The sequence below is a fragment of the Apium graveolens genome, chromosome 3, assembly GCF_009905375.1.
Source record: "Apium graveolens cultivar Ventura chromosome 3, ASM990537v1, whole genome shotgun sequence".
Lineage (NCBI taxonomy): Eukaryota > Viridiplantae > Streptophyta > Magnoliopsida > Apiales > Apiaceae > Apium > Apium graveolens.
Genome location: NC_133649.1, coordinates 400,814 through 413,381, shown reverse-complemented (window position 1 = coordinate 413,381; position 12,568 = coordinate 400,814). Strand labels below are relative to the sequence as shown.

At 30.7% G+C, this 12,568-nt stretch overlaps 1 protein-coding gene across 1 annotated transcript; it reads left to right on the top strand.

Moving 5' to 3' along the window:
• Window positions 1–1,880: 1,880 nt before the first annotated feature.
• Window positions 1,881–9,558, top strand: LOC141711219 (uncharacterized). The gene is made up of 9 exons (XM_074513628.1): window positions 1,881–1,966; window positions 7,471–7,542; window positions 7,621–7,692; window positions 7,856–7,927; window positions 7,999–8,070; window positions 8,373–8,444; window positions 8,521–8,592; window positions 9,040–9,117; window positions 9,495–9,558. Exons 1-9 carry the CDS (start codon window positions 1,881–1,883, stop codon window positions 9,556–9,558), a joined length of 660 nt encoding a protein of 219 aa, XP_074369729.1.
• Window positions 9,559–12,568: the final 3,010 nt, after the last annotated feature.

Here is a 12,568-nt window from a genome sequence, read left to right as displayed (position 1 = left end):
GAGGAAAGTAAATCAAACAAGATCGGGTCACATACTTTTAGCTCTCAGTCATTTAGAAATTCTCTTGAGACAACATTTGTCAAGAATAGAGGTTATCCAGATAAAATCAATCTCTTGATAAAAGTTTGAAATAATGCCCCTGAAGAGACAATATACTTCACAAAAGAAAGTAGCAAACCTAATGCAAAGTGTGGGGGAATAACTCTTGCAGGCCTTCGCAAAGATTAGATTGTTCGCATTTAAATTGTTGCCTTGCTGATGTCCTTGACAAAAGCTTTCAACTTGAAACAGGATAGAGTTATTAAATGAAAGCAGAGTAGTAGATATACCGAATCAAGAGATTACATGAAATTTAAGATGAAAATTATGTAAACAGGTAGAAATATGAAACTGCAAAAGCTAAATGAAAGTTTAAATAACACCACCAATTACAACAATGTTGGAATAGAAAACCTAAAAGTATTTCAAAAGCAAAAAACTCCTAATGTAGGAAAAAGATATGCACTACTTAAGAGAACCCTAAACAAACATTGTTTTGTGTAGTTGGTTCCCTTGTTTTACTTTCTTGTTTGTCAAATTCACTTCATCGAGCTTCTCTGCATGTAGTCGTCGAAATCTTCCCCTGGTAATGAAGCAAAAAGCGAAACTAGTGATTCGAGCTCACCTTCATCCATCAATGGAATAGTCGCTGATGATTGATTGTTCCCGATTACAGTCTCAGGTTGATAATCCGGTGCAGGAACATTGTGGATAACTCCTTCTGCAACCGGGATTGGTTGATCAGTCTCTACAGGAAGCATTAAAATATTAGGATTATTGTGATTGATAACATGTTGAGGATTTGCTGCTTGCGAATAATTGCTGTCATCGACAATCCAAGGCTCGTAATCAATGTTGGGAAGTACTCCTTGCTGATCAACAGGTAGTATCTGATTAAATTCTCCCATGGGCATTGAAAAATCAGTATCAATCCAAGGGCCGTGATCGATGTTGGGAACTCCTTGTGCAACTGGTAGTATCTGATTAACTTCACCCCCAGGCATCGAAGAATAAGTATCAATCCAAGGCTCATGATCAAGGTAGGGAACTCCTTCTGCAACAGGTAGTATCTGATCAAATTCACCCATAGGCATTGTAAAATCAATATCATCAATCCAAGACTCGTCATCAATGTTGGGAACTCCTTCTGCAACAGGTAGTATCTGATTAAATTCACCCATAGGCATTGAAAAATCAGCATCGAACCAAGGCTCGTGATCAGTGTTGGGAACTCCTTGTGCAACCGGGACTATCTGATTAACTTCGCCCACATGCATCGGAGAATAAGTATCAATAATGTTGGGAACTCGTTGTGAATCTGTTAGTATCTGATTAACTTCGCCCATAAGCACTGAAGAATCAGTATCATATTGATTAGATGATTCCAGTAGATTAACAGAGTACTCGCTGGCATTATCATCACCTCGCTTAATAATCTCGCATATCGCATAGTCTTGAACTGATTCTGGTAAACCAAGTTTTTTCGAAAATTTATCATCCAGAGTATACTCATACATGCACCACTTATCACCACTCTCACCATTACTACTCACCTTCTTGTCGATTTTGTACGTAAAAGCTCCTCTGCTTCCAAGAACCTCATTACTCTTCTTGTCCTTAATCATTTTATTACTCTGACCAACCCAAGTGCCACGACCAGCTCTCCTCGAAACACGCTTACCGTTCTTGGACAACTTAGTGAACACGTAAATAGTCTTCTTCTTCCCGGATGATGCTGACTGCCAGAAGAGATCATCGTCTCTGAAAGGCTCCGTAAACATCAGCTTGTTTGATGATACGATCGCAGGGGAGTGGTTGTTTTTGGATCATAGGGATGAGATATGGGAGCAAGACTTGGTGTGGTGAAGGCGCAAAGCGAAACCCTACCTTTAGTCCTTCGCAAATGTCACATTCCTCTCTGTCCATCGTGAGTCTGTGACAATTCTCTAATGTTGTTAATGATTCAAAATTATTAATGTTTATATAGTACGTGAGCTGGGTTTATGGGCTGGGTTTAAGAACTTCTATTTGGATTCTTATTTAATTTAATGCAATTTGTTTATTTGTAATAAATCTTAGTTATTCCGCTGTTAGTCCTAGTGTCTTCCTAGTGCCGTTGGTATAATATCACCTGTGCCAAGTAAGCAACTACATGGAAAGTTGTTTACTTTTCTTAATTTCTCCGACAATAAATTAGGTGTGTTAACTATTATAGACTGACATTAATATTAACTATTAAATAAATTATTAATTAATGTTAAAATAAGAAAGAATACATACTTAGACAAAAAAATAAAGAAACACATACTTCAATAAAAAAAGAAAAAAAAATACTTATGCAATGAGTCGTAATATCAAATTTTAGATCAACTTTTATTTTATGCTCAATTGATGCTACTTGTAAATAGTACTTTCTTTTTTTCATATAAAATTAAAAATCTTATAATTTTTTACAAAAACAAAATATAGGGAAAATCTTATTAATTAATGTTAAATTGAATAAAAATTATATGAACGACATCTTATAATATTAAATTTAGTTACAATTAATTCATTTTATCAGGAAAAGCCTTATTGACAAGTAAATTATTTTTCCCAAAACTTAAAAACTAATAATCTAAATTATTGGTATAAATAATTTTGTCTACGAAACAATTTTTAACAAGTTCTTGTTTAGCGAGTTCATTCCTCACGTCTTATTCTTTTGGATAAAATTGCTACACTGTCATAACTAATAAAAATTTACAAAAAGATCTAAGTGTCCATATTAAATCGGTACACTGTCATAACTAATAAAAATTTGGATAAAATCCCCCTTATATATATTTATATAAGAATATAATTCGATAGTTTTATTTAAATGTATATAACTTTGAAAAGAAATATTTCAAATTGAAACATATAGTATTATTGTTTTTTTTATGTGTGTTTACAAATATAATTATTTTTTAATTAAACGATAAGTTTTATCCTGGTTCAAAAGTATGTGAATCATAATTAATTTAATTTAAAATTATTTTATCCTCAGACCCATTATATGATCAAATTCAACTAATAATATTTAATTTGATTTTAATTTAGTTTAAACCCAGATAAATATAGACTTTTGTTTAACTCATATGAATAGTACATATTATTTTGTATAAATTGGTTGAATTTTATTTTGATTTTAATATTATTTTACCGCGGATGGGTTGTATAATTTTTTAGTCTGATGAATAGTTTAAGTTATTTTATTTTAACCAGGTGCTATTATTTCGATTGACGGAATACAGTCTTTTTTCAATATTCGACACGAATTTTAAAGTGAATATAAAGTATAATTTTATTATTTATTTTTGATTTTTTTATTAAACTTTAAACAAAAAATTTTTATTCGGAACAAAAAAAAGTTTTAAAAATTATTTACGGATCTATAATTTAAAGGAGTCTTAAAATGTGTGTCAAGCCCCCGTCCTCCAATATATACTAGTACGGGGACATAATGAGTATAATTTTTTAGCTAAGTAGTCATTATTTTATTTTAAACCGAAATCCATTGCACCGACTAAATTTAAGAAGTTATATTTAGTTTGTTTTAAATTTATATTAATCACGTCCAATAGTATAATTTTTTTTTATTCAGAATAAATAACATATATTATTTTGTCTTATTCCAATGTCATTACACCTATGAACGAACTGTCTCCATTTAAGTTTTGAGAAAATATCATGAATAACATAAATAAAAAAAACAATCCCGTATATTATATAAACTCAAGTATTATATAAACTCAAATACGGTACCGAATAACCGACTACCAAATTTTTCATGTTTCGCCATGCAATGCACGAACATTTTACTTTTTATTTAACAATTGTTCATTAATTTAAAATAGTAAAAAAATTATATTAAATTTTAAACAAACAAAAAAATTACTGAGTTTCATTTGATTTTATTTCGGCTCTATCTTGAGTTTTGTACATTAGATTTTTACGATATACAGCTCATGCGAATCTCACGAATTAATGTTTAATTCAGTGATGGTTTATAAATTTTGTTCAACAAATATGATCTAAAATTTGAAGAAAATAGTAATTACGAATTTTGCATTATTATTATATTCAGTTTAGAATACCTACTTATTTTTTATTTAAATCATTGAAAGGGTAGGATATTCTATTTAATATAAAATACCTACTTATCGTTGGTTATAAAATTTTCATTTATTTTAAATCTAACGGTCATGATCAATTTTTTTAAAGATATAACGATCCATAATAAACTGATAGTAAATGGACAATAACTATCAAAAATCTGGATAAGATCCATTTTATGCATATCATATAATAAGGACCTATGTTTTACATTATTATACATTCTTTTTGTCGAATATACATTATTATCCATGATTCTAAAGATTCCCGATTTTATCGATTAATTCTCGAAAAGGCACGATACCGATTCGATTTTTGAAATCCGATTAATGTTTATGTATTTTTCTTAATCGGTAATATAGAATTTTAATTAAACATAAATAATGATAATTATATAATATGATAAATGTGTATTAACTTATAAATTACTACTAAAATAAGGATATTAAAACTAAATATAATTTAAAATATAAAGTGCATCTGATTAATCCTAGATCTCCGATAAATTCTAATCGGTACCTCGACCGATATCTTTCGATTACCGAATTTTATAACATTGATATTATATTAGTTTTGCAACAATGTAGTTTAGTGACAATTTTTAAGAGATATTTTGTTAGATATTTTTGAATAAATACTTTTTAATAAAAATAAATTTCTTATATATTTTTCTCAATTATAATATTAAATATTTTCTTATTAATAATTTTTATATTAATATTTCATTTTCATATCTTGAGCTTTTAATCATATTTATATATTAATTTAATAGGCCAAATAAATAATATACGTTTTTATTGTTTTTGTTCAAATATTGTGTGGAAGATACTTGATTTGTTGAGTAGAAGAGATTTACAAATCATATTTTGATATGTTCATATAGACTTCTCTTTCTTTCATTTTCCTGTTTTTAATTATATTTTTAGGGGATTTTTCATAAATATACAAAAAAAAGAAAAGTTTTGCAAAAATAATTACAGTTTTTAAAAGTATTTGCAAATCTACGTTAATAAACAATTTATATTGCACAAATAGGACAACAATACAAGAAGATAAAAAATTAGAAAATTGGACTTCCTCCGTACACTTCGTTCCACAATTTCTTCATCATCAACAATCTGCAACTTTCTTTTTCGTCAACAAACATCATAGATTCTTTCGATTATGTACATATTCATAGAGAAGACAAACATAAAAATCAATTGATAATTTATCTGGACTTCATCATTGATATCGAAAGTCAAACTATTTCTTCAAATTTATTCAAATCGTAGAAAGGTAACTTCTAATTACTGATTTTATATGAAAATTGTAGATATACTTGTTTTGTATTATGAAAGGATTATGAAGTTTATTGTTGAGTTTGAGCAATTGATTATTTTAGTTGTATAAGAGGTTTTTGATTTTCAATATGATTGAGTTATTAAGTTGCATACATTTGAATAATGTAACAAATTTCTTTAATTAGATTATGTTTTTAAGTGTCTAAGCTAAATGATGTTTCATTTTAGCTTTTTTTTGTTGCGATTGATGTGTCTAGAAAAGTAGTTATTCAGTTCTTAAATAAGTTGCATAATTTTAAAAAGAAAGTGTAAAAGTAATTCATTAATTTATGGTTGCGAAAGGATCATCTAGATGCCCTTGTAATTTACGAGGTTCAGGTTTCAATTTTATTGTTAAAGGATTTGTGAATTCAGTCGTTAGGTTGCACTACAAGAAAACTGTCAATAGACATCACACATTAGACATCGGTTAGGTTTGCCACTGATGTTAAAAGAATTTATAATATCACCCCGTGTTTTTATGATGTCTATGTTGTTTTAAAATATCGGTTCTTTTAAAACTGGTGTCTAAAGTTCCAAAAAAAAATTCACTCCCCGCCCACTTTATTTTTGTTTCCGCCTTAGCCAAATAAATTTCCCCCCTTAGCAAATATTCTTCCCCCCTTTTTGTTTTTCCCCACGAGACACATAAGCTCTCTCTCTCTCATCCGACTCTCTCGCCCCGACTCTCTCACCCCACCATCATCATCTCCACCACTCACCACCCCTACTCACCAACATCACCGCCGCTCTGCTCACCACCATCATCTCCACCACTCACCACCATCATCTCCACCATCTCTCTCCATTTTTCTATGCTAAGCTCGTAAGAGGATAAGCTTGAATTATGATCTTCTCTACTTGGTTATCATTTTAGAAACTCGAATTGGTAAGTGAATTTACTATGTTATTTTGAAATAGGATATTCTCTGTGAGTAGTTTTCAATTGGGGTTTTTTAAAATCGAAACCCTGAATTTTTAATTTTGCTTTTTTTTTTAAATTGTAACCCTAATTTACTTATTTGAATATGTTTAATAGAATTGACGTTGCCGGAGATGATATTAGTATTAGTACATCACTGCCTCTTGTTATTTATCTGTTGCTTCAAATTTTATATCTGATGATGAGCTTTAGATTTACTAGAATAATTTTGATTGGTTGCATAAAAAAGGAACTACATATGTATGTGATAGTTAAAGTACATGTGAAAGAAAACTGATACAATCTATGATCTTTTTATTTATTTTGGTTTTATATTATGACCTTTTACTTGCCTTTTAGTTTGGATCTAGAGGAATGAACATCTAAAAGCTTGTTTGTGCTCGTCTGCTGGATCTTTCCTGCAAAATGTTGTCACTGATTAATGATTTATCACATATTTATGTTCGAAATAGCTCATGTTGCTTTAATTTTGTGAAAAGTTGAAACAGATGTATGTGCCATGCTCTGTAGTTGACAAAACAAAAATTTTGTTGAACACTATGACCTGGTTTAGTTTTGGTTGAGTCTTGTATGTGTCTAAAAATAACATGTTGTTAGTTAAAACTTAAATATCGATACTACTTTCAGTATTTTGATTTCTGTATTATTGTAGCAATGATTCTGTATTGGCTGCTAAGAACTTGATGCTTATTAACAGGATTCGCGGGGATGAATGATGTGGGAAACTTCAGATCTTATAATAAGACTAATACATGATTAAGCTCCCCAATGAATAGGTTTGGTGATCATGTGAATTTCTCATCTGGGCCTTCTTCTCACTCGAGGTTCATGCCTCTGAGTCCTCGGAGGAACCATTCCCAGAGCTTTTGGTCAGCTTCGCGTTGTCTTTCTGTATGGTTTTGTTGTGTTGCTTGTTAATTTCTTGTCTGCATTTTTTTGTGCAGTGTAGTGAACTAAACATATCTTTAAATTAAGCTTCCTAGCATGACCTCTTAGAGTTGTAGTAAATTAGAACTCTCCTTTCTGCAGATCCCTTTTGGGGAATCGCATCCAAGGTTCGATTCCTCAGGAACTAGCCAACATCGCTACTCTTCAGGAGCTGTAAGTGAAAATGTGATCTATATGACTTGGATTTCAAGTATAACCTTTGGTTGACTTAATCTGAGCTGAACTTTTCAGGTTTTTGGAAGATAATCTACTTGAAGGGCCTATTCCTCGAAACTTTGGAAGTTTGATTGGCTTGAGGAGATTGTAAGAATTATAATTACATGCCTAAAGGGTTCTTCATGGAGGGCTTTTATTTATTACATAATGTGTTCACATTTTTATCATAATTAAAACATAATTACATAATGCTTTAACACTTCTATCATTATTTATCTATTGATGGAAATCTTGCAAACAATCTTCACAGCGTTGTTTCTGCAAATAAATTAAATGGAACAATACCAGAAACATTTGGCAACCTGAGGAATCTAGAGGATTTGTAAGTACTACTTCATCTATACTGTATATTTCTAAGTTTAACAGAGTCTTAAAATTATCTACTCCTTGCAGTAGGATAGATGGGAATGATTTCTCTGGGAAGATACCCGATTTCATTGGAAACTGGACAAATATGACAAGACTGTGAGTAATTTTGGTCGATTATGCTTCAGTTTGGTTCTACTTGGTTGTTAGTACATATTCTAGAAACTACGGTTACATATACCTCTCAATAAACTTCAAATTTTGTGCAGGGACTTGCAGGGAATAGGACTGGAGGGTCCAATTCCTTTGAGCATCTCCCGTCTGAGAAATCTAATAGAACTGTAAGAACTGCTCAAATATCTAGCCAATATTTAATACCTTCATGACTTTCTATCATTGTAGTTGATTTTTGGTTTGGACTTTTGAGATCAGTTTATTACTTCTGTGCTTTCTGTTGATAGGAGGATATCTGATCTGACTGGAAGAAAATCGACTATCCCAGATTTAAAAGATATGCAATCCTTGCATGTGCTGTAAGTCGTACATAAATTTTGTCTGATGCAGATGTGTTTCCCTGAAAAAATTAGTTAACATTTCTTTCTTTTGCAGGATATTAAGAAATTGCTTGATCAATGGTGCAATTCCAGAATACTTTGGAGTACTTGGTCAACTAAAAACCCTGTAAGCTAACTTTTATTATTGCTCAATCCGGAACTAATTTCTGGTAATGGAGTTCCTCACAATGTATGTCTGTGCATGCACGTGTGAGGGATTACAATGTACTATATATGTTTTCACAGATGCATTAGTCGATACAAGCACACAACAGAGACCTATATTTTTAAGTATTACTATGTAGAATTCATTAGCACATTCAGAGACTCTCCTTATAATAATTTAGTTACACTATTCTATCTATGCATATAAAGAAGAACATTATAAATTATGAGGGTACTTCTGGATTTTCAAAAGTATTGTTCTACTTTTACAGTTAGGTCCTAAAAATTAGCTTTATATGCTTGTGTAGTGTGTGATGTGCCATGTTGAATGCAAAAACCTGCAGAAACATGTATGCTAGGAAATATATCAAAATTTAATCATTTTGAGTTTTATTTTATTTGTTTGCAGAGATCTGAGCTTTAATCGGTTGACTGGCCAAATACCAGATTCAATGGCGCTCTTAAACGACCTTAGTATACAATATCTGTATGTGAATTTATTTCAAATACTTATTATAAGAAATTATTACCTTCCAGGAACACATGCAACTAACTCGGATAGCTGGACTTGCATAATTTATCTTCTTTCCTATACATGTTTACTTTAGCCTCTATGTAATTTGCAAAATAATGTACTCAGAAGTGTGACACCAACTTGTAATCGAATGTAGGTATCTGAATCACAATTCATTGACTGGAGAGATACCAAGTTGGATTTCTGGCAGCAAAGAAAATTTGTTAGTTCTTTACACAGCTTTCAGTTCAATATATCATCTAGATTTAGAGAAACCACATGCGAGGATGGATCATTATTAAGTTCCATGTTTATCGTATTCACAAATTTCATAATTGTATTGGGTGCAGTGATGTATCTTACAACAATTTTTCACGGATAGCTGAATATAACTGCCAGCCATCTAATGTGTAGGTTTCTTCCTGCTTCATATACTCTATAAACTAAATATCAATATTTTTTTAAATTCCTTTTGTATCTTTTACAAGAATCTTGTATCCAGCATGTCATCTTCAAATAACAATTCGTAAGTTTCTATAGATATGATATCTACTAGTTTTTTATAAGCACGCCATGAACTAGCTTAGTTTATTTTGTAGAGTTGCTTGGTGCTTAAAGAAAGATCTTCCCTGCTCCCGAAAACCTCAATGTAAGTGCAACAACAATCTTACTCTTCAACTATGATGTCGAGTTGCTTCCAAATCAAGATCACCTCCATATTCTGAGACAAAGAGCTATTGTGAAACCCGCAGATTACTTACTTTTATCCACTGTGGAGGGACTACAACGGAGTGGGAGTCATGGACTGGATATAGCTGCTCTATTACAAAGTCCTCAAGCATCAAAGTAAAGTTGTTGCAAAACCAGCTTACTAGTGCGCACAACTTTGTATCTTAACAGGGGGAACTAGTGTGACTCTTGATTTGGTTGATTTGATCTTGCTGAAAATCTTGTAAATATTTCATCAAATAATCTTTGTAGTTTGCACTGGCAGTGTAGAATTTCAAATATATATTAATTCTCAGATCTTCCAATTGCAGCATTTAACTTCAAAAATAAAAATAGTGCTGAAATACTGAGATGCAAACACGTATTTTAATGAATTAATACTGATGTCAAAAAACAATTGTACATCACTTTTAATGAATAAATACTGATATCTCAAAAATAATTATACATTACTTTTAAAGAAGAAAAACTGATATAAAAAAAGTTAATGTACATCATTTTTGATAAAAAAACTGATGTCAAAGATAGACATATTCAAGTGTAAATTGAACATAGACATCACTTTGTTTGGCATATAATTGATGTTTATGTGCAACTATAGACATCGCATTTTACTGAATAAATCGATGTTTAATATCTGATTTTACATCACCTAAAAGAAAATATATGATGTCTATGTGGTAAAAAACATAACTCATTATATGTTTAATCTGTTGTAATAAGTGTAATTTATTTATTTCTAATATTTTTTGTAAAAAAACAATGCATGGACATCAGTTTTTTTTCCAGAAACGATGTCTAAGCTAGTAAAGACATCGGGTTATGGCCGATGTCTAGAATAGACATCACCGACATCAACATCGGTTGCCAAACAGCATAGACATCGGTCAAAAACCGATGTCTATGGACTTTTTTCTTGTAGTGTTGCACAATTTTGAATAGTTAACTAGAACTATTTTATTGGTTTATCTTTTTAAAAATTACATCGAGAGGTTCTTACAATTTAGGAAGTTCAGGTTGCAACAATCTTGTCAAAACATTTGTGTACTCAGTCACTAGGTTGCGAACTTTGCAATAATTAACTTAAACTATTGTATTTGTTATGGTTGAGGAAAATCGAGAGCTCCTTGCAGTTTAGGAGGATCGGTTTGCAATGATCTTGTCATTTGTTAAAGCATTTCTGTCATCAGTTATATGTTGTATAACTTTAAAAAAATTATTCCAAAAAAGGAATTAATTTGTACTTGCAAAAATTACATGGAGATCCATTTTATGAAGTTTAGGTTGCAGTTAAAGTTTCTAAGCATGTAATGTATTTACTTGCTACATTTTGATACTTTTTAAAAATAAGTCAAATTGGTGCATTAGTTGATGCTTAAAACACCTCATCTAGATGTACTTTAATTTAAGGAATTACATGCAGCAATACATGTTGAACAATGTGATGAATTTGTTTATGTCCGAAAAATACATGGTTTACCCCGTTTTTTCAATTTATGACTTTGCTAATGCAATTGATTCTGGAAAAATGTTCTGTATTAAGTTGCATATATTTTTAAAAAGCCTAGATGTTATTTTTTTCCTACATTTTAGCAGTTTGTGATTGCAATTGATATCTTCAACTATGTTATATATGAATTGATAAATTCCTATAAATTATGTCACCTAACATGTTCTTTGGTTGTATAATTTTCATTGTTAGGCATGTTCTCCTTTCACAATTTTTGACGATCTTTAATGACTATTCTATAAAGAGCTCAAGATAAGGGAAACGGACTTCAACACATACCCTTTGTGAATAATAATTGAAAACTCGGTTATGGAACTATCAGCTACCATCTTTAATAGTGAAAGGATAACAAATATTGACGTGTTGATATTCAAATTTAATAGGTTATACCATCAAACGCAACAAATGATATCAGTGATGAAGTAAATACCATAATGATTGGAGATTAAGTGGATTACGCGGACCTAATTTTTATAGAAATACTACAAATACCAACTGAAACAACAGTAGAAGAAGATATTATATATCACAAGAAAGACGAGGTGATCATTGACAAACACCATCGAGATTTATCAAAATTTCAGATTTATGAAGCCAAGGAAACACCAATTGGCATAAAATAGTTGTTTCATGTTGTATAACACAAATTCAGTTTTGGCTTCATTTTTATTTGAATAAGAAATATGATTAAAAGGTTTATGAAAGCATTTGTACTATACCATCTTGTGATAGATCTACATATTGAACTCTTTATGCAACCTTATGTACATGATTCAACTCTCAATGCAACCACAGAAGCAACATTGCATATAATGTTTGTGACATTATTTATGCAACCACTTATGTAACTCTCAATGCAACCTCTCCATAAACTCTAAGTCTAATAAAAAAGCATGCATGATAAACAACCTAATGTGATAGATTTTGATATTAAACATATTATACAACCTTATACACATGATATTCAACCTAGATTGCAACCACATATGCAATTACAAAATGTTTAAAATTTAATATGTAAACATATTATGAAACTCAATGTTGAGCATAAAATGTTTGAATTGTAGGGTTTAGGGTTAAATTAAAAATTATAAAATCGTTGTACGTTATATTACAGTCTTATAAAAGTTTCTAAAACCCAGTAGGGGATTATTGAACTCTAAATATTAAAAAACTATTAAATTA

Coding starts and splice junctions, on each gene's coding strand:
- LOC141711219 (XM_074513628.1), top strand. CDS start 1,881: ATGGGAGCAAGACTTGGTGTGGTGAAGGCGCAAAGCGAAACCCTACCT. Junction 1,967..7,470: donor CACATTCCTCTCTGTCCATC/GTGAGTCTGTGA, acceptor TCCTTTCTGCAG/ATCCCTTTTGGGGAATCGCA. Junction 7,693..7,855: donor TTGATTGGCTTGAGGAGATT/GTAAGAATTATA, acceptor CAATCTTCACAG/CGTTGTTTCTGCAAATAAAT.